This window comes from Penicillium waksmanii (assembly GCF_028829765.1).
Source record: "Penicillium waksmanii strain IBT 27052 chromosome Unknown utg000010l:1.0-3698451.0:1.0-3701458.0, whole genome shotgun sequence".
NCBI classification, from domain to species: domain Eukaryota; kingdom Fungi; phylum Ascomycota; class Eurotiomycetes; order Eurotiales; family Aspergillaceae; genus Penicillium; species Penicillium waksmanii.
In genome coordinates this window covers 236,880-256,264 of record NW_026643256.1, presented here as the reverse complement: position 1 = coordinate 256,264, position 19,385 = coordinate 236,880, and the positions used below count along the sequence as shown (strand labels likewise).

Genomic DNA, 19,385 nt, shown 5'->3' with positions numbered 1-19,385 from the left:
GAGGACGGAAGGTGGAAGATGGGAGGAAAAGGGAAGGTAGAAGAAGAAAGGTAGATAGGATGATGCCGTGAAGAATACTCCGTATCTAGATCTAGAAACCGTGCTGACTCGCCCGGGCACCCGATTGTGTTTGTATTAGGCCGTATCCGGTAAGGGCGGTTATGTAAGTGGGTCAGGCACTTTCTGACGCCTGAGGCGTAAGGCGTCCCTGCATGCATGCTGCGTACAGTGACTATTAACAGTAGCATTGAAAAGTTTGAAACCTATACATTGTCCACCATTATTGACCATCTTCTCAAATACTAGCCGACTAGTAGCTACCTATGATGAAATAAATTGGCCAATCTATTCCGTCTCAGGTAGCTACTAGTCGGCTATCGTAGAAGGCGGAGACGGGAGCGATCAACAAGGGGTTTCAAGCTTTTGCAATACCATTGTAGCAGTCATCGCCTGATCGCTTTTTTTTTGCATAGAAAACATAGTTCTCAATACCTAGGTAGTACGCAGCGAGTGCGAGTGACTTCCACGGTTGTTCCTCAGTCAACATCTTTTAACAACTATCTTCCCTCCCGCATTCCCCGAGTCCAGAATTCTGTGGGCTTGACGGATATCCTGATAATCAAAAACATGCGTCGGTCGGGCATCCCACTCCCCATTTTCAATTTGGTGGACGATTCGTTGCAATGGGATTTCCGAGAAAGGAAACCCGGGGCTCCCTAGAACTTTCCCATGGAAAAGACTGAAATGTACCCCAGATTTCATCTGCAGCATTGGATTAAAGTCCGGAACTGGGTCCAACCCTCCCAGCCAGCCTGCTTGAAGCATACGGCCTCCACTTTTAGTCAAATTGATCGATTCCAACAGTACTCGATTGCCAATGAGATTGAGCACCTTGTCAAATTCGACTGCATTGATCCGGTCAAGCCCATCCCGCTCGATGATGGTTTCTGCGACGCCCATTCGTTCAAGTAACTCAAAGCGTTCCTGGCGACGGGTCGTTGCGGTAACTCGGGCGCCTATACTCACGGCCAAGTTCACAGCAGCTTGGCCCAGAGTGGATGTGGCACCACGAACTAGAATACTTTCACCTTGCTGGAGATCAAGAACGGTGAAAAGGCACGACCACACAGTGATATATGTTTCCGGAATGGCAGCCAGTTCATCCCAGGGCAAGCTTGTTTGCACCGCGATAACGTTGGTGACAGGCACAGCCGCAAATTCGCCGTAGCCCCCGGGCCGGTTTCTTCCCAGTCCACCCATCACGCCCGCTACGGTCTCACCAACTCTGAATTCTCCACCGGGACAAGCCTCCACAACTCCGACACATTCCAATCCAGTGACGGGGTTCCATTCATCCCATTCACCCTTGCGCATGTGCATTTCGGCATGATTCAGGCCAAAAGCTTTCACAGCGACGAGCACTTCCCCGGTACATACTGTCGGCTTTGGAACGATTTGATGCTCTAGGACTTCGGGTCCGCCAAATTTTGTGATAACAATGGCATTCATTGAGTCTGACATTTCGAGCAGTGCCGGGGTGGAGTGTGACTCTTCAGGTTCTGGATGGTAGCTAGGTATTTAACAACAAGCCTTTGTGATGGAGAAATACTAGTAGATAGTACTAGTATAGATATTGGAGTCTCACTGGCACTGGGGGATGCTATTTAAAATAGTAATAAGCAGCACATGTAATGCTGTAATGCTCAATATAGATAGCCATTTAGGTGTTTCGTTGTGCTGAATAATAGTACTCACGGACCCTTCATCGAGGCCATAGTTCGCAGAAAATGAACTAGACCCGTCTAAATTTGGTAAATGAGTTTGAAAGGAGCAAGTGCTGCGTCATGAAAGTAATCCGTTGTTGAGCGGTGATTTCGGGAAAGAAAGCTTGTCTGCCATCGAACTAAACCTCTCCCGGTCTTATTGACCTCATCAAGACTATATGGTGACCTCGGTCACTGGAAGTTACATGACAAAATGGCTCACTGAGCCAATTAGAGAAAATCCACTGGGCCGGTTGAAGTCAGATGTCCAGACGGTTCTTTCTTGGCGGGATGTCACATGGAACCCCATCCAACACAGCTGAAAGTATGGATCTCCACATGGACCGGATGTGACCGGACGTCACAAATGTCATGTAGATGTTACAAAGAAGATTGATTTAATTTCTGTATTCTTCTTCTCTTTCATCACAAAAGAACCATCACACTGGTCTTCAAGTAACAACGCAGTCGGTTGTCATTTGTAGAGCTGTTTGAATCTACCCGAACAAGCCACAAAAATGGGTGTCCTAAAATGCAATTCAGTCAAGCTTCCTTCTGGGGCGAAGATGTTTTACCGTGAGACAACGCCTGAGAAAGAGACAGATTCCCCAGTCATACTCCTCCTCCATGGCTTTCCCTCGTCGTCTCACCAATTCCGGAATTTGATTCCCCTTCTTGCGAAAACATATCGTGTAATTGCTCCAGATTTACCAGGTTTCGGATTCACCGAAGTGCCACCGGACTTTGTCTATACCTTCAGCAGCCTGACAGATACAATTGAGCAATTCGTGGATGAGCTCTGTTTACTGAAATTCTCCATTTACATCTTTGACTACGGTGCGCCCGTCGGCCTGAGGCTGGCACTTCGTCGGCCAGAGGCAGTTCAAGCTATCATCTCTCAGAATGGAAACGCCTATGAGGATGGGCTTGGTGATGTATGGGATCCTATCAAGGATTTCTGGGCTAGTGGGAATACCACAGATGATCGACAAAAGCTTTCTGCCACGATGCTCAGTTTTGAAATGACTAAATTCCAATATGAAAACGGTACGCCAGATATCGGGGCCATCGCGCCAGAATCATATCATCTCGACTATGCTCTCATGCAGCGTCCAGGTAATAAGGAGATTCAAATTGATCTTTTGAAGGATTATGAAAGCAATATACCATTCTATCCCAAATTCCACCGCTACTTTCAAAAGAGCCAGGTGCCTCTTCTTGCAATCTGGGGTCAGAATGACGTGTTCTTCATTCCCGCCGGAGCCAATGCATTCAAAAAAGATTTGCCAAACGCTGAGGTTAAGCTTATTGATGCTGGCCACTTTGCTGTGGAGAGCCATACCGATCTGATTGCTTCTCATATGCTGGTTTTCTTGAATAAGCATATACTTCAGTGAGGCAGTTCGTCAGAAATCCCAGAAATATATTCCCCACATGTGTTTACTACAGGACTCGGCTCAATGTAACAATTGTACCGACACTGATATAATTCTGCTTCATGGATTCCACGCCATGAAGCACAATAGACGGCAGTGTTACCGTCACCTTTATTACTCTTGTATTTATCAAATCATGTACACATCCGAGTCTATATGGAAATATCTACACATCAACACCCTCAATCACAAACCTCAATAACCGTCCACATAACAGTAGACAAAACCTCACCCCCAATTTTCTCCATAACCCTACGACTAGCAACATTATACTGCGCAACCTCAGTATGCACCCACCCCTCAATCTCATCCACCAGCTGCTCATCCCCCTGCACATCAAACGCACCTGCTCCAAAAACACTATCGGAAACCAAGCCCCGGCGCATAGTCTCCTTGGACAACGCAAGCGCAAGACCCTTCCCCCGATGCGCCTCTTCAACATGCAACGTCGACAAAGCCCCATCAAGGCCCAAAAATGCCCACGCAATGGGCATTTCCTCCCCTTCCGCTTCTTCTTCGGCCACGCCCGGCTGCGAGTCTACGTAGATCGCCGACCCAGGCATCAAACGCAACTGCGCTCGAGAACGGGGAATATGCGTCCGGCTTTGAACAAGGTCAAGCTGTGAGTCGAGAACACCGGTCTTGCCTTCCCGATCATGAAATCGGTAACCCGCTGGCAAAACCGAGTCAGTGTCTTGGGTAAACGCCGCCCGGCGGAAGAAGAACTTGTAGTACGGTGGGTCGTCGAAGCGATGGACCCGGAGTCCGGGTACTGGGGTCGCGGAGGACCCGTCGAGGGCGTTTCTCGAAGCGGCGAAAACTTCCGAGCCTGTTTGTTGTAGGAGGGAGAATAGGGCTGTGTGGAGGGTGCCGATTAGGAAGGCTTTTGGCGGTGGGGCGGGGATCAGGGTGACAGCTTTGTTTGCGCTAGTGGGCTTGCTATTGGCGGTAGTAGATCCATTGTGAGATGTCTTCTCGGTTGGAGATTCAGCTGAAAGGGAAGCTAGATAGGTCGGGAGTAGATTGATTTTGATGTAGACGAGTAGCGAGAATAGTTGGTCACGGACGGTGTCGAGCACAGGCTGGGGCGCATCGAAGGTGGAAACAATATAGGACGGTGATGAATTATTGTCTTCGGTACCGTCAGTGCCAGGGATTGTGTCGGCGATCTTGATCGGCTTATTTGACGTGTGCCCTTTCTCCAGACTAGAGTAGACGATCATTTGGGTCTCGCGACCACGGAAAAGATCCACTCGCGCAGCCAGCCACGGCGCGTCGTCAGGGGGACGAGCGCCCGGTGGGAAAGTGGCCAGGACCCTGGCGGTCGGGGTTGGATGGTGGATGCCATGCTGGATGCGTCGGAGGAGTGAGATGGAGTGTGGGAGATGCGTGGCGAGACATGGCAGGATTAGCGCATGCGCATCGTGTTCGTAGATGCTTCTGGTGGTTGTTTGGGGTTGGGCTCCCGCTGTCATTTTGGTCAGGACCGGGTGGGTTGGACCCGAGTACCTGGTTCTGGGCTTGCGTGGGAGGTGGATTGGGTGGCTTGGGTGGATTGGAGCTGTCAATTCAGCTTTGGGAATGGACTATTGAATGTTGAATGAAGAAGCAACTTGAGGAAAAGAAGGGGAAGTGACAGCCTGACAGGTTGACGTGTGAGTCACTCGGGGCGGCTAGACGGGGTGTCGCTGATCTATGAGATACTACCTTACTAACCATGGAGAGATTAGTGGGAGACTAACTAATTATATTAATTATACTAATATGATGTTATCATTATATTATATTCGCGACCATGGCTCTCTATTAACTATTTGTCATGATGTGGCGGTGCGGACTATTGATTCTGACAGGCTCCACAAGGGGTTGGGGTTGGCGATCACTGTCAATGATGCATTAGGGTTAGAGGGCGATCATTTGGCATTTGACATTTGGCCTATCTCGTGGTATTCCAGTCATTCGGTACGGTTTACTGATCACAGAGTACAGGGTACAGTCCCATAGACAGAATATTCAAGTGATAATAGTGGTATTTGCGCAGGGTCCAACCCCTAGTCCAAAAACACATCGAAGACGCATCTGCAACGCCGGAAAATACTCCTCGCACGAGCCTTAAGTTTTGATCAAGGAGAAAAAAGTGACACAAAAACAAAGGAAAATAATCAAGGAAACTCGTCAATGCTCATCAAAGGGGGTGGAACTCTCATCACCACCCATCCATCCATCAATGCATAGGATCCATTCACCACCCCCTTTACCACGGACTGCGTGCCCCCACCATCCAATCCTCCATTGCTAGCCACTCACTCCACCGGGCCTCTGCAGCGCGGATCTCATCCTCAGAGGGGTCGCGTAGAGGGCGCAAAAATGGAGTCTGTTCGTCGGGCAGAATATCATAGGAAGCCTTCGTATCCGCCCAACCACTACTTTTCGCCGTGAAAAGGTAATTAGTGCGCTCTTGTTTGTAAATACAACCAACACCTGCTTCCCAGTCCGGGCCAAAGAAAGCAAGCATGTTGACAGGCGTGTCCTGCGCGGTAATAATTAAACGGCGCACGTAAGGACGAAGAGAGATAAATGAGGTGGCAGGTTGTGAGTTGGTCGGGTCGACAGGATGTTGAACAGGTAGACGAATGTTAATGAAGGCAGCGATGGACTGGATAGTCGGATTGAATTGGCTGCATTCGACAAAATGTTGCAGACAGGTCTTATAGTGGGTGTACCAGCCAGTGGGGTCAATGCGGCCAAACTCGCCAAACTCCGAGTCGCCGTCTTGCAGGGTGGATCGAGCTTCGGGATAAATCATGCCCTGGTCGATGGAGGGCTCGCGTCTATGCGCGGAGCGTTCAGCTTCTCGCTCGAGAGATCCTGGAGCGAGGGGTCTCAGAAAGGGTTCAATGAGGAGGGAGGTGAAGAGTGCCAGTGGTGTAGACGAAGAACTTGAAGTTGAATCTTGGAAGGAGTAGAACATACTTGGAATGGGTTGCTCTTGTGAAAAGGAAGCGCGCAGGTCGATATCCATACGTGGTGAGTTTTCCCAGCACTCTCTTCCGGAACCCTGCATGCTCAGTGACATGTTTGATCATGGATATAGTATAGAGATAGCTAGTGGTGGAGATAGTATGAACTCTTGAGTTTTGAGTCTTGAGTATGAGAGTACAGTATATGACTGAGGCATGGGTGGGAGGCATCCTTATACCTTTTAGCTCAAGCGATCCCCCGCGCCGGAAAGCCCGACAAGGGTCGGTGTGCCAAAGAGATTTCCATCTGAAGATCAAGGGCGGACTAGTTCGGCCCTGGCGGGAGGAGTGGATCAAGGCACGAAGCTATCGAGTAAGGTGAAAGCCACACACACCAGCCACGGAGAGACCGAGTCTGTGGCTGTACAATCACTTTGTCTTTGTCATTCATATGTAGTTATGGTAGGGACTAACCGCTTTGGTACTAGTGGAGTGGGGCGACCCAGGTTTACCCAGGTTTACCCAGCTAGCGTCAATAGTGCAGCCACTATCGATCAAAGTCTTCCAAGACATACGAGTACAGGCCCTGTGCGACATCTTGAGAATGGTCGCGGATGTATTCGGTGATCGTCAGGGTATCTAGATTATTCTACTCGCACTCTTACTCCAGTGAATATTGGAATTCACGACCAAAGTACCGAGTACCAAGTACCGAGTACATTACGGGGTACGGAGTACTCCGTACATACTCGCACTCCGACTCCACTACTCGTACATACCCTAACTACGACTACGAGTATCCCACCTCCCTACAGCAACGTGGACGCAGCCTGCAAGGGGGACACGAGAACGAGAGCATGGGTTGACTGGGATGAACCTGGAAACCTCGCTTACTGACGTCTATTATTACTATAATTATTATCATCATTATCATCAGATCATCAGCCCTTCGCGCTCCACCTTCATTCTGGCCCTAAATCTAAATGGCCAGTCACTAGCGAGATAGATTAAAGCTGACCCTCACCCGATCCGATCTGATCTGATCTCGTATTGCGCTCGGCCACCCCGATTCCCCTGGCCCCCCCTATCGTAATTCCACCCAATGAGAGCCTTCGTTGGCTCGATAATCATATTCCCGATTTCCTGGACATCATCGGCCTCCACCTGGGGCTCGCTAAAATACAAATCATCTTGACGTCCAAGCCCCCCCCCTCAATCCCTTTTACTTTAAAGTGCAGCCAGGTCCGGTCATCTTGCATCTCACTCAATCTCAACCTGCATTTACACAGCGCAACACAGACCGAACTTGCTCATCAAATCGGTGCAAAGCCTCTGTGCATCGCATCTGCGCCTCTACAACCATCTGCAACCATATGCACCGCGTTATTTGAAACAACCTCGGCTTTTCCCCCGCATTCCACCACATTGTGACATAACACATACATTCTTTCCACAATGATCTACAAATCCAACTACGAACTTCATGTATGTTTTCTTCCTTCGCCTCGTCATAGCCCCACTCTAATCATCGGCAGTCCCGAGAGTCTTTCGACAGTAGACGCTCACCTCCACCGGAGGAACTTCTCTCCCCCTTGGCAACGCTCTACCCGCATGTCGCAGCTCTGCAACCGCAGTACGACCCTACCAGCTGCACCTTCACCGGTTACCGCCACACAGGCTATTGGGCCGCGGCTTATACTACTCAACCACTCGATGAACCGACTTTGACTCGCCGACCAAATGGTATGTTCATGCAAAGAACTCGGGTTTTTTCTACTTCACTCTTGCTAACTGTTCTATTCCAGAAAATCTATCTTGTCGGTTCGTTTCCAAACTACGTCGCTTTCAATTCAAACGTCGGCTGCTCAGCCGGGACGATTTTAAACATCGTCGACGATCCCAGGCGACTGCATACACCGCCTGAACGGCATACTTTCCTTCTCGAATATTTCTCTTCTCTTCGATTCTGCATATTCAGCCAGCGTACACGACCGATTATTTGATCCTTTGGGACTGTTTTGGAACCCATTTACTTTCTTCGACCTCCTCAAACTTGAGCCGACCATGACATGCAGGTCTCCCAGTGCGGGCGCCTGATCTATTTTTGCTTTTTCTTTTAAGTCGTCATCACTCTGTTTCCTTTTTTTTCTCTTTCGTTCCAGCAAGGTGTTTTGGTTTGCATACTACCTAGGCAGTAGTATAATTGGGACGGATCATGGACATTATTTTTGCTGTATACAAACAGAACAGAACATAATACTGTATGCGAAGTACATAGCTAGTCAATATTGAACATTGAACATTGAATACTGAACACTGAACACCAAAATCCAAGCCACTTTCCCACATCCCAGTAAATATGAGAAAAAAATGAAAGCAGAGCGGGCATCCTAACCGCAAGGAACCAACGCACCAGCCGTAGAACTGGAACTAAACCTCCACCTTCGGCATTCGCAGTGCGGCGCCAGTGCAACCGTAGCAGCTGCATAACCAGGGAACAGGGACGAACAGAAGCAAAAAATAAATACTAGTATCAAATCCCGGAATGACTCGCATTGGCGGCCCCTCACGCAGATCATCGCGCCCGGCGTCTGACCTCACACTGCGCTCGGTCGAAGCGTGAATCTAATACGCTACACTAGCATGCACAAGGCAGCGATCGTCAGATATCGGCACCCAACAAACCCAAATCGAATCCCGTGGGTACTCGTTTACTCCGTACCCCGTACTCTGTAAGCAGAAAGGAAGTAGTCTAGATCAGCTCTAACAAGTGGAGAGAGGGGGAGATGGGGAATACCAGCAAACAACATGGCTATGGAGAAATGAGCGCCTCCGATCGGGCCAACCGTGGGCTCCGATCGAGGATCATTTATTTCAATCACTTCCCCAGGCTCACACTAACTGGTACTAGTCTCTCATCAAAACACCATCACATCACTCACTCCCCTGCGGAGGACGATGCCCACTCATCCTCAATCCTTCGCTCCGCGCATCTGGTCTGAGCAGAGGCCCGACCCGTGCCGATCCAATAGTGCGCCCCAGTCAATTGCAAGGTATTTGAGATTCCGGGGGCTCCAACCACCCAATCATTGTGTGTGGAACTAGGCGTTTGTGCCCTGCTTCTGTGCTACGATGCAGGCAGGGCTTAATAGTGTTAAGGTATTTGAATTGAGGTGCAGGTCACGGTGCAGGTCACGGTGCAGGTGCAGGGACGGTGTCTAGGACGGAGTACTACGCCCCGTGCAGGCCGTGCCTTATCTGCTCGCCTCACTTTAATTATCGTCTCATGCCCAGGTGTACTACTATCGTTGTAGCCTGTTTGAAGCCTGTTTTGATTCAATATATTCTACTCTCGGACGAACGGAAGGTGATGGCAATAACTTGAATTACTTGAAACAAAAATACTAAATCGATCGGATACTCCACTATCTACGATCATCATGATCTACGCAATCTTGGAAGAGAGAGAAAAAAAGAGAATGTAACTTGATATCAAATCAGGCATGCCAAGATCGACTCGAATGGGAATCAATATCCCATGTCTCTATTCAATAAAAAAACAATCACATCCATCTAGCCCCCCCATCCCATTGAAGTCAGGTACACAGAGTACCAGTAAATATGGAGATAATATCATCTTACAATAAGCCCTGCAGGAGCAAACCTACCCAACACCAGCACGAGGCCAACCTGAAGAACCCAGCAAAAAGCCACAGCACGAGACAACGACTCGGATCCGAGAAGAAAGTCTGGCCAGTGCCGAAACAACTTGAACCAACCAGACCAGTACCCCTTACATCCTCACCAGCCACAGATCCTTCCAGTCTAGGAAACAGTAAACTGTGGCGCAGCTGCATTAGTCTAGAACTATCACCAGCCTTACGCCATCGTCTCCACCGTGCCCTCCCCCCTAGTGGATGCACAGGTGCCAGTGGGACTGGGATGAAATAGGATCATGGATACTAGTATATACCATGAATCTCCAAAAAAAGGACTTATATTAACACACCGAAAGGTTACGGGTGGCTCCCGCCCGGAGTATTTCAAGTTTTTTGCACTTCATTTTTACTAGCAGTTTACATTGGCGGGTGTCTTTTGTCTTCTGTCCCTCAAAAGTCCGTGTCGTTGCTTGCTCTTTTGAGTAGTATGAGACGAAGCCTAAGGTGTTGGCACGGTCCTATTTCTGCCACCGATAGTTTATCATTTATGTTTGCAGAGGCCGTCATCTATTCCACAGTTTCGTACTAGGCTTCCGAGGCTAGCGCACCCTTATCACCGCCCAGGTGGCAGTGAGATGCCAGTGTGGTGTGGAATTGATTAGTGAGGGGGATCAGTGGAGACTTAGTCAATCAAATAGGTTCTACGGAGTACAAACGGTAGTCTGGTCTCGTCGACTTCTATCGAGTCTGATCTGGTCCAATCCGTAGCCAGACCCCTCCAAACCCCGACAAAGTTTTCTCGGCTTTTGGAAGTATGTTTTGCTTGAAAGTTTGTACCTGGCTATTTTTGTTGAGTTGCAGATCTACCACTTGCATTGACTTGCAGGCAGGGGGGAGGGGGTCGGCCTCGGCCTCGGCTTTGACTCGGATCTGCTGCTGGCTCGGTATCGTTCACAGAGTACTCCGTACTCCGTGCTATCTTTTTCTATCGTGGGTATGTGCTATCGCTCTCTCTTTCGACATGCGTGCATACTGTACCTGAATATACTCCGCGAGTACTCGTATGCTACTTGAAAATGCATACTGCATACTACGTAGTACGACTGTACGATGCAGCAGGCCAAATGTCTAGTCCAAATAATGGTGCAGTACTGAGTACTGACTGTTCTCGTGTTCGTCATCTATAGGTTGAAGTACAATATCGCCAAGACTTGCGGCTTAAGCTACTACTAGTTACTGAGCACTTCCTGGACACTATAACTCAATATTGAAGGGTATCAATTCAGGTCGACATTTCCTCCATACCACGGCCACTTCGATTGCTCCCTATAAACTCCAGAATATAACTCGAATAAAAATGCCACGAGCATCGAATAAAGATAAGGGGAATGGAAATGAGAAAGGAAGATAAAAATGAATCAAAAGACCAAAAGAAAACACCCAATTTTTGCAGGTGGCAACTTGACAAATGCATACCAAATACGGGGCGAACAAAATCACGCGATAGAAGGGAAAGTAGAAGAAGAAGAAGAAGAAGAAGAATGATCAAAAAGGAGAAGACGTCGTCAAAGAATGAGGGGAGGGGGAGGGAAGAAGAGAGAAAGTGCATCATCATAACGCAGACAAGCTGCGCGAATCCCTCCGTCAACATCAACATCGTAAATCGCTCTCATTATATCGTTATCATTGCCGTTTGAGTTTCACTTCACTCATGCCATTCAAATGGCACTATACCGGTCAACCACGCAAACAACTCAACCAAGCCCAGCTCAATACATAGTCTAGGCCAAACTCGCAGAGCCAGCAGCAGCAGTACCCCACCGGAACCTCTTCAGTCCACCGCGAACAGCCTCCTGCCCACAAGCAGCAGAAGATCGTGCACCCGGGACACCCCCATCACCCATAAGACCCATCTCCGTACGCCCAACCTCCCGACCGAGCATATACCCGGCAGAGAAGCTGATAGCGGAGAAGAGGACAACAACCCCCGCGCTAATCACCCATGTCATAACGGTTGGGCTGACGGGAGTGTTAGTGGTGATGGAGGTCGGGTCTGCCAGGCTGTTACGCCGACTCTTTTTAGACGAGGGGATGCGGTCTTTTGGTGAGGTTGAGCGTCGTTTGGCTTTCGCGTTCGCGGATAGTGGGCCAGGGGAGTCTGGGGAGCGGGGATGTCTTCGGCGGGGCTGACCCACTGATGGTGGGCTGGTTTCCGTGTTCCGGGGAGAGATGTTTTGATCCCGGTACTCTTCACCACTTTCTTCTCCCATCGCGATACATTCTCCCACTAGTCGGAACGCAGCTGGTTGTGTTGTCGAGCCAGATGGGCCAGGGGGGGTGTTTATGGGTTGGGAGTCTGATTTGGGCAGACCGCGGGCAGCGGCTGCGCATGAGAGGAGAGTTGATAGACTGGCGCGCAGTGCGGCGTCGTGGTCAGCGTGATGTGATGGTGAGAACATATTATATGGACTATGCTGTGATGATTGCTGGGAGCGGCGGTATGGCCGGGTACTGGGGTATGATTCTCGGCGAATGGAAGTGCGCCGGCTAGAGGTTGATGGAACGCTGGGCTGGGATCGTCGGGTCTCGCTGGGGCGGGTCCATGATGGATCGGATGTGTTTGGTGGATGGCTGAATACATTTGGTTGGGGCACGAATGGGGATGGGCTTATACCCATGCCCAGGGCGGTTGAGGTATCATCTTCGTCGTCTTCGTCGCTGGAAGCGTCGTCGTCATCGGAGTGGGAGGGTGCAGGTAACGGCGCGCGCAGGGCGGGGCCAATATCTTCGTTGGAACTGCTCATGGGAGGATCGGATTCGCTTTCACTCTCTTCATATTCTTCTTGGCTGCTGCTCGCGGTGTTGGAGGAGTAGTCTACCTGAGCGGTAGCCACGGCTGCGAGGTGTTGCATTCGTCGGCGTCGACTGCGGTATTGCTGCATGCCTCCCCTGTGATGTTCCACCTGGAGACCGGTTGTTATTATATCGTCGCTTGTGGCTGCGGAAGACAGAGAGGAGGTCGAGGGCTGGGAGGCGACTTCGATCCAAGAGTCTATATAGTAGCGTAGTGAGTACATTGTGTTGCGCAAAAGGTATCCATGACGAAATCCGATCGGCATGGGGAGGCTGGCAGGCTGAATATAAAAGGGGTGAAAGACGAAGTACATACCTTCTGATCTCATGGGCGCCGCACCGGATGGACGAGGCTGACCAGGGTGACCACTCTGATCGCGCGGATGGCCATCGCGCATCAGTTGACGGGCGGCTCTTGGCTCGCGCACCTGACCGAGCAGGTCGCAGTGATTCGGTTGCATGGCCAAAGATATAGATCAAGTGGAAGGGGATAGGAGATAAGAGTCAGATAGAATAAATATCAGAATCAGAATCAGAATAGGAAGAGGGATGTCATCCAAGGTCAGGCCACTCGGTCCAATGCGAATAAGAGCGGTCAAGCGTGGGGAAGGACGAGGTTATCTTATCAATGTGGAGACTGGGCGATCTTCCATCACTAATGCCCAAGGTCCAAGGTGCCCAAGGATGCCCGGAAAAATGGGATTTGGCTGTCTTTGTGCTGCTTTTCTGGGGTGGTGAACAGAAGTTGGAGTTTGGCAGCCATAGGCCAGTAGACAAAAGCCGCGATGGGAAAATCGCAGGCAGCCGGGTAGGGAAAAGGAGAAAGGGGGGAGGAGAGGGCTGAGGATGAGGTGATCAGCAGACAGAACAGGTGATTTGCAGCGAGGGAGAGGGGAGGGGTACAAAGAAGTCAAAGGGAGTATCCTACATAGTAGAAGTATACAAGTTAGTACCTTGGTACTAGTAGTATGTCTACACAAATAGCATAGATATGAGTCTGGCAAAATCAGATATCATTCGTAGATACATTTACTTTACTCTTAATTCTTCAGAATCAAAATCAACATGAAAATAACCCCGACTTGCACGGTCTAAGATGCAACAAGCAATGCGAGCGATGTCACTGCGGGGTGGTGGAGCCACACCGGTGACCAGTGGCAGTACTTGTACATCTAGCAGCAGTACTAGAGTATCTACGAAATGCACCTACTGTACCCTAAGTATGCAAGCATCATGAAATGGAATATTGAATAATGAATAATGGAATCATATGAAATTACAGTTCGACCTATCATGCAACTATCGAGACATAAAACAACAAACTTTTGAAAAGAAATACCCAGCCCAAGGCTCCATCCATTACACGCATTGAAAAATCGTAGGGGATATTGTGGTCAGTAAGCAAAGTAGCAAATCAATCTTGGTAGATCGATGGCAGAGAGCAAGAGGCAAAAGCAACCTTCTTAGAAGGAGATCTTGGTACCCTTGAACTCAGGGATGGATCCCTTGGCCTTGTTAAGGCCACCACCGAAGCCGCCACGGCCACCACCACGACCACCGCCACGGCCGCCGAAGCTACCGCGACCACCACCACGGCCACCACCACCGCGACCACCGAAGCCACCACCACCACCACGGCCACCGCCGAAACCACCGCCGCCACCGTTGGCAGGGCGAGGGGTGCTGAAGTCCAGACGCAGAGCGCGGCCCTCGAGCTCGAAGCCGTTCATGGCACTGTGAGCAGCCTGGGCCTCCTCAACGGAGGAGTACTGGACGTAACCGAAACCCTTGGGGCGGCCAGACTCGGGGTCAGTGGGCAGGCGGATGCCGAGGATACCACCGTGCTCACCGAAGGAGTCACGGAGAGCATCCTCGGAAGCGCTGAAGGGAAGGTTGCCAACGAAGAGAGTGTCGGAAGCGGGGCTGGTGGAGTCACCGAAGGAGCGGGCACGGTTCTGGGTGCGCTCGCCCTGGGGCTTGTTGTCACGGGCGACGGCGTAGTCAAGGTTGACGGGACGGCCATCGAGATCGGTACCCTTCTTAGCGGCCATAGCCTTGGCGGCATCGGCAGCGTTGGTGTACTCGACGTAACCGAAACCGCGGGAGCGGCCAGATTCACGGTCGGTCACGACACGGCAGCCAGAGAGCTCACCGAAGGGGCTGAACTCCTGTTGGAGCCAGTCCTCATCAACGTTCCAGGACAGGTTACCGACGAACAGGTTGGCAGAGGCACCCTCGGGGGCATCCTCGGTCTTGGTCTTCTTAGCGGCAGCGACAGGCTCCTCATCGGCCTTGCGCTTCTTGGAGGGCTTCTCCTCCTCGCTGTCAGAGTCGGAGGAGTCGGAGGAGTCAGAGTCGGAAGAGTCCTATAGTGTAAAAAAGTAATTAGTATGGATGCATAGCGGTGATAAGACGTTTGTAAGCACATACCTTCTTCTCATCCTTGGAAGCCTCCTCGGACTCGGAGTCAGAGGAGTCAGAAGAGTCGGAGTCGGAGGACTCGGCCTTCTTCTCAGCCTTCTTGGTGGCGGGCTTCTCATCCTCGGACTCGGAGTCAGAGGAGTCGGAGGAGTCAGAAGACTCAGCCTTCTTCTCGACAACCTTCTTCTCAACCTTCTTCTCGGTCTTCTTGGGAGCGGGCTTCTCATCCTCAGACTCGCTCTCGGAAGAGCTGGAACCATCCTTCATCTCCTCGTCGGAGGAAGACTCAGAGGAAGACTCCTCCTTCTTGGTGGGCTTCTTGGTCTCCTTCTTGGCAGCCTTCTTGGGAGCGGGCTTCTCCTCCTCGCTCTCGGAGCTGGAGGAAGAGTCCTTCTCGGACTCAGACTCGGACTCAGAAGAGCTGGAGGGAGTAGGCTCCTTCTTCTTGTTCTTCTTGGACTTGTCGTCCTTGGCAACGACCTTCTTGGTGACAGTCTTGGTCTTGGTGACACCAGCGTCCTTGGCCTTGACGGGCTTGTCAGCCTTGGTGGAAACCTTGGTCTTGGACATTTTGTTTCTAGAAAAGTGGGTAGAATGTTAGCAATGTGTCGTAGGCCTGATGTGTTCCTTCACATCCCACGTACGGAGACGGTGGTTTGATAAGATCGAGTTGAGTTTTTTTTTTCTTTTTTTTTTTCTTCTTCTTGTGCGGCACAGCCAACAAGCCCTCAATAATACCCGTGATTTGATGTGGAACAGGAACAGTGATAACCCTCAGGAATAGAAATTGCCAGGAGTGATCCGATCACAGCTGGTAGAGACCCACGAAAAAAAGCAACCCGCAACTTGACAAGAGATGAAGCCCACAGAGACCGGCGAAAAGCAGCAATGCCTTATGAAACCCACGGAGGAAAAGTCCCACAGAGCCCACAGAAACGTGCAGTAATTCAAGCCCACAGCCCTCGATGTGAATAGCCCACTAAAGTGTCTGTTGAAGTACTTTTTTTGGAAGTACAGCCCACGCAGCAGCGTCAGTTTGGGGGGGAAGGGGAGGGGGAAGATGTACTTATGAAGCTTGGATAATGCCTCGAGAGAAATGAATAGTCAACACGGGAAAGTGTAGACTGAAAGGGAAAAGAGGAAGGATGTGAAGAGGATGAAGAGGAAAGAAAAAAAAAAGGTCGGAGCAGCTGGGATGAGCTCTGATAAGAAAAAAAAAAATCTGTTCTGCCAGCCTCCGGTTTTTTTTTTGGGCAGCCTTCCGCCTGCCGAATAAGGTTAGAACCAGGCACGCCAAGGCACACTAAGGCACGCAGTGGAGACTGCAGTGGGTGCCTACTCACCGCTTTTACAGGCCGTGAGACCAGCGGCAAACTGCCGGACATCGATCTCTCCGCCCTTCGTGCTTCCGTGCTTCCGTGCTTCCTATACCGTGGCAGACTATATGGTATAAGACAGGTATACCACATTTAACGCCTCCACCCGGCATTTCCCTGCCGCTCTTCAATGGGACAGGTCTGATCTGTTACCTTGTTACCTGGTCTCTCACACAATGGCCCCTTCCACCCCCTCCTCCCATCGCCCGCGCAAGAAGAGAAATGTTCCCACCGCGCCGGGATCCAACAACAACTTAATCTTGGATATCGGAGATGGCAAACAGACCCCAGCATTTCCCCTCGTCTCGTTCTTATGGGCTGCACGTGCGGGTGTCTCGCAATGGCTGATTCTGCCCCTAACACTCATGGCTGTCGGTCTCTTCCGATGGGCCGTTGGCTTATGGGGATACTCAGGTGAGCGCAGCCATTCATGGTACCGTCCGAAGAAAAGCAGTAGGGTATCTAACAATCCCAACTAGGCTTCCAGGTCCCCCCAATGCACGGTGACTTCGAGGCCCAGAGACATTGGATGGAGATCACAACACATTTGCCAATGGCCAGGTGGTATACCTACGATTTGCAATACTGGGGCCTCGACTACCCCCCATTGACTGCATACCATAGTTGGCTCCTGGGTAAAATGTACGTTCTTCAATTGAGTAATCTCAATCCCCCTCCCTCCATGCTGAAGGCCCACTAACTGGATCAGTGGCTCCATGGTTGAGCCTGCTTGGTTTGCATTGGACAAGTCCCGCGGCTTCGAGGACCCGCATTTGAAGGTCTTCATGCGCGCCACCGTCATTGCCTCAGAGTACCTCATCTATATTCCCGCCATCGTGAACTTCCTTCGCCGTTATACCCGCATGCAGGGTGTGCACGCATGGTCCGCCTCAATTGCCCTCGTTGCGATTCTTCTCCAGCCGGCAACCATCCTCATCGACCATGGTCACTTTCAGTATAATACCGTTATGTTGGGACTGATGGTCGCAAGTTTGGACGCCATTCTTGCGGGCCGCATGCTCTGGGCATGTCTGTTCTTTGTTGGCGCCCTGGGCTTCAAACAGATGGCGCTCTATTATGCACCAGTCATTTTTGCCTATCTGCTGGGCGTCTGCATCTTCCCGCGGATCCGCATTCTCAGACTCATCAACATCGCCATCATTACTCTCGCCGCTTTTACTTTGCTCTTTGCACCACTCCTGGTTGCTGCAACTAAACCTGAAGCCCGAGCATTGTTTGCGACATCACCGCAGCCTCCCCTCTTGCAAGCACTTCCTATCTCATTCGACAAGAACACAGCGGCATACGCGATTCTCTTCCAGCTGACGCAGACTATTCACCGTGTGCTCCCCTTCTCCCGCGGAATCTTTGAGGATAAGGTTGCCAACGCATGGTGTGCCATTCACACATTCTACAAGCTCCACCATTTCGATGTATCCCTACTCCAGCGAGCTTCGCTGGGTGCCACATTGGCTTCGATCACCATTCCTTGTGGCATCATCTTCCGCCACCCGCGAGCATCTCTTATCCTCCCCGCCTTGTCCTGTGTTTCCTGGGGCTTTTTCCTTTTCTCTTTCCAAGTGCACGAGAAGAGCGTCCTCCTCCCCCCTCTCCCCATGACTCTGTCACTCGCTGGAGATGGCGGTCTAAACAAGGAGAACCGCGCCTGGGTTGGATGGGCCAATGTCCTTGGCTCCTGGACTATGTATCCACTGCTCAAGCGCGAAGAGCTTCGCGTACCATATATTGTCATGACCCTCCTGTGGGCCTACTTGATGGGTCTGCCACCAGTCTGTCTGGAGACTTACCGCAGCCGTGCGTCATTGGAAGACCCCAATCCGCAATTCGAGCTGCACCTCCTGACCAAGCTCGTTCATTTTGCATTCTACCTTGCGATGGTTGGCTGGCATGTTCTTGAGGCATTTGTTCCCACGCCTGCCGGCAAGCCAGACCTCTGGGTCGTCCTCAACGCACTCATTGGAGCGGGTGGTTTCGGACTCGCCTACCTCTGGTGCATGTGGAAGTTGATTGCCCAGTGCCGCCAGATCGATCTTCAAGTTGCCGAGGAAGAGAGCCGAAAGAAGAAGCAGTGATGGGACGTTGTGTGGTCAGGCTTTTGCGCTTTTCAGTGATACCCAATATATAAGTGATTGATAGCTAGGGAGGAACAAAATGTACTGCTAGCAGTGTAGCGATATTTAATACTTTCTTTGCTTCGAGTTCAAGTTCAAGCTCGGTGTGGAGTGTCAAGAGAGATGAGATTGTATTCGTACAGACGAGATTCGGTGATGACAACCACCCATCGTCGATCCTAGTATAAAAAGGAGCATATCTAGATGCAGCAAAGTATCCACATACAGACATAAGAGAAAGAAACAAAAACAAAACTCCATGCCCAAGATGCTATGATAAAGTGTACATAATTTGGTACAGAACGAGATCCATTGCATCAGGCCCATCTAGACCTTGAAACCAAAGCCGGCCATACAGGTTTTGTACTGATCGATGGTAGACTGGCACTCCTTGGCGGCGTCATCGGACTTGGAGAAGAGCATGCAGTCATCGCGAGCGGTCTTCTCATCCTTGCAGACGCAGCAGGGCTGTAATATGTGCAAGACATGGTCAGTCATTATGTTTGCGGACGTTGGGTGTTGGTAAGCCGTCATACCTTGGGCTTGTCGGTCTGAGCAGGCTTCGTCTGGGCCTCTGCAGGGGCGGAGGCAGATTTCTCTATTGGCGGATGTGTTAGCGATTGACTGATTTCACTGCAATGGGTAGATTCTCGACCCTTGCGCATTGCGACTGATAGTCCTTGAAATGCGCCGGGTCCTCGGTGACTGCAGATTGGGGGTTGTATGGGCGGGTTTGGGCTTACCACTGGAGGATCCAAAGAGCCACGACATTTTGAAAGAGTGAA

General features: G+C 50.7%; 9 protein-coding genes across 9 annotated transcripts; 3 read left to right on the top strand and 6 right to left on the bottom strand.

Moving 5' to 3' along the window:
* Positions 1 to 540: 540 nt before the first annotated feature.
* Positions 541 to 1,521, bottom strand: N7481_012044 (GroES-like protein; the record flags this gene model as incomplete). Its single annotated transcript, XM_057271263.1, has 1 exon — positions 541 to 1,521. The coding sequence occupies one exon, from the start codon at positions 1,519 to 1,521 to the stop codon at positions 541 to 543; it is 981 nt and encodes a 326-aa protein (XP_057115451.1).
* Positions 1,522 to 2,281: 760 nt separating this feature from the next.
* N7481_012043 (alpha/beta fold hydrolase) lies at positions 2,282 to 3,160 on the top strand (the record flags this gene model as incomplete). The annotated part of the gene is made up of 1 exon (XM_057271262.1): positions 2,282 to 3,160. One exon carries the CDS (start codon positions 2,282 to 2,284, stop codon positions 3,158 to 3,160), a length of 879 nt encoding a protein of 292 aa, XP_057115450.1.
* A 221-nt stretch (positions 3,161 to 3,381) lies between these two features.
* N7481_012042 (GNAT family N-acetyltransferase) lies at positions 3,382 to 4,674 on the bottom strand (the record flags this gene model as incomplete). The annotated part of the gene is made up of 1 exon (XM_057271261.1): positions 3,382 to 4,674. The coding sequence occupies one exon, from the start codon at positions 4,672 to 4,674 to the stop codon at positions 3,382 to 3,384; it is 1,293 nt and encodes a 430-aa protein (XP_057115449.1).
* A 779-nt stretch (positions 4,675 to 5,453) lies between these two features.
* On the bottom strand, positions 5,454 to 6,275 carry N7481_012041 (uncharacterized protein; the record flags this gene model as incomplete). Its single annotated transcript, XM_057271260.1, has 1 exon — positions 5,454 to 6,275. One exon carries the CDS (start codon positions 6,273 to 6,275, stop codon positions 5,454 to 5,456), a length of 822 nt encoding a protein of 273 aa, XP_057115448.1.
* A 1,339-nt stretch (positions 6,276 to 7,614) lies between these two features.
* N7481_012040 (uncharacterized protein) lies at positions 7,615 to 8,083 on the top strand (the record flags this gene model as incomplete). The annotated part of the gene is made up of 3 exons (XM_057271259.1): positions 7,615 to 7,644; positions 7,695 to 7,902; positions 7,965 to 8,083. The coding sequence occupies 3 exons, from the start codon at positions 7,615 to 7,617 to the stop codon at positions 8,081 to 8,083; spliced, it is 357 nt and encodes a 118-aa protein (XP_057115447.1).
* A 3,516-nt stretch (positions 8,084 to 11,599) lies between these two features.
* N7481_012039 (uncharacterized protein) lies at positions 11,600 to 13,132 on the bottom strand (the record flags this gene model as incomplete). Its single annotated transcript, XM_057271258.1, has 1 exon — positions 11,600 to 13,132. The coding sequence occupies one exon, from the start codon at positions 13,130 to 13,132 to the stop codon at positions 11,600 to 11,602; it is 1,533 nt and encodes a 510-aa protein (XP_057115446.1).
* Positions 13,133 to 14,134: 1,002 nt separating this feature from the next.
* N7481_012038 (putative nucleolin protein Nsr1) lies at positions 14,135 to 15,662 on the bottom strand (the record flags this gene model as incomplete). The annotated part of the gene is made up of 2 exons (XM_057271257.1): positions 14,135 to 15,037; positions 15,102 to 15,662. 2 exons carry the CDS (start codon positions 15,660 to 15,662, stop codon positions 14,135 to 14,137), a joined length of 1,464 nt encoding a protein of 487 aa, XP_057115445.1.
* Positions 15,663 to 16,644: 982 nt separating this feature from the next.
* N7481_012037 (dolichyl-P-Glc:Man(9)GlcNAc(2)-PP-dolichol alpha-1,3-glucosyltransferase ALG6) lies at positions 16,645 to 18,561 on the top strand (the record flags this gene model as incomplete). Its single annotated transcript, XM_057271256.1, has 3 exons — positions 16,645 to 16,882; positions 16,948 to 17,110; positions 17,178 to 18,561. The coding sequence occupies 3 exons, from the start codon at positions 16,645 to 16,647 to the stop codon at positions 18,559 to 18,561; spliced, it is 1,785 nt and encodes a 594-aa protein (XP_057115444.1).
* A 366-nt stretch (positions 18,562 to 18,927) lies between these two features.
* On the bottom strand, positions 18,928 to 19,371 carry N7481_012036 (copper metallochaperone COX17; the record flags this gene model as incomplete). The annotated part of the gene is made up of 3 exons (XM_057271255.1): positions 18,928 to 19,068; positions 19,137 to 19,198; positions 19,344 to 19,371. 3 exons carry the CDS (start codon positions 19,369 to 19,371, stop codon positions 18,928 to 18,930), a joined length of 231 nt encoding a protein of 76 aa, XP_057115443.1.
* Between the last annotated feature and the right edge of the window lie 14 nt (positions 19,372 to 19,385).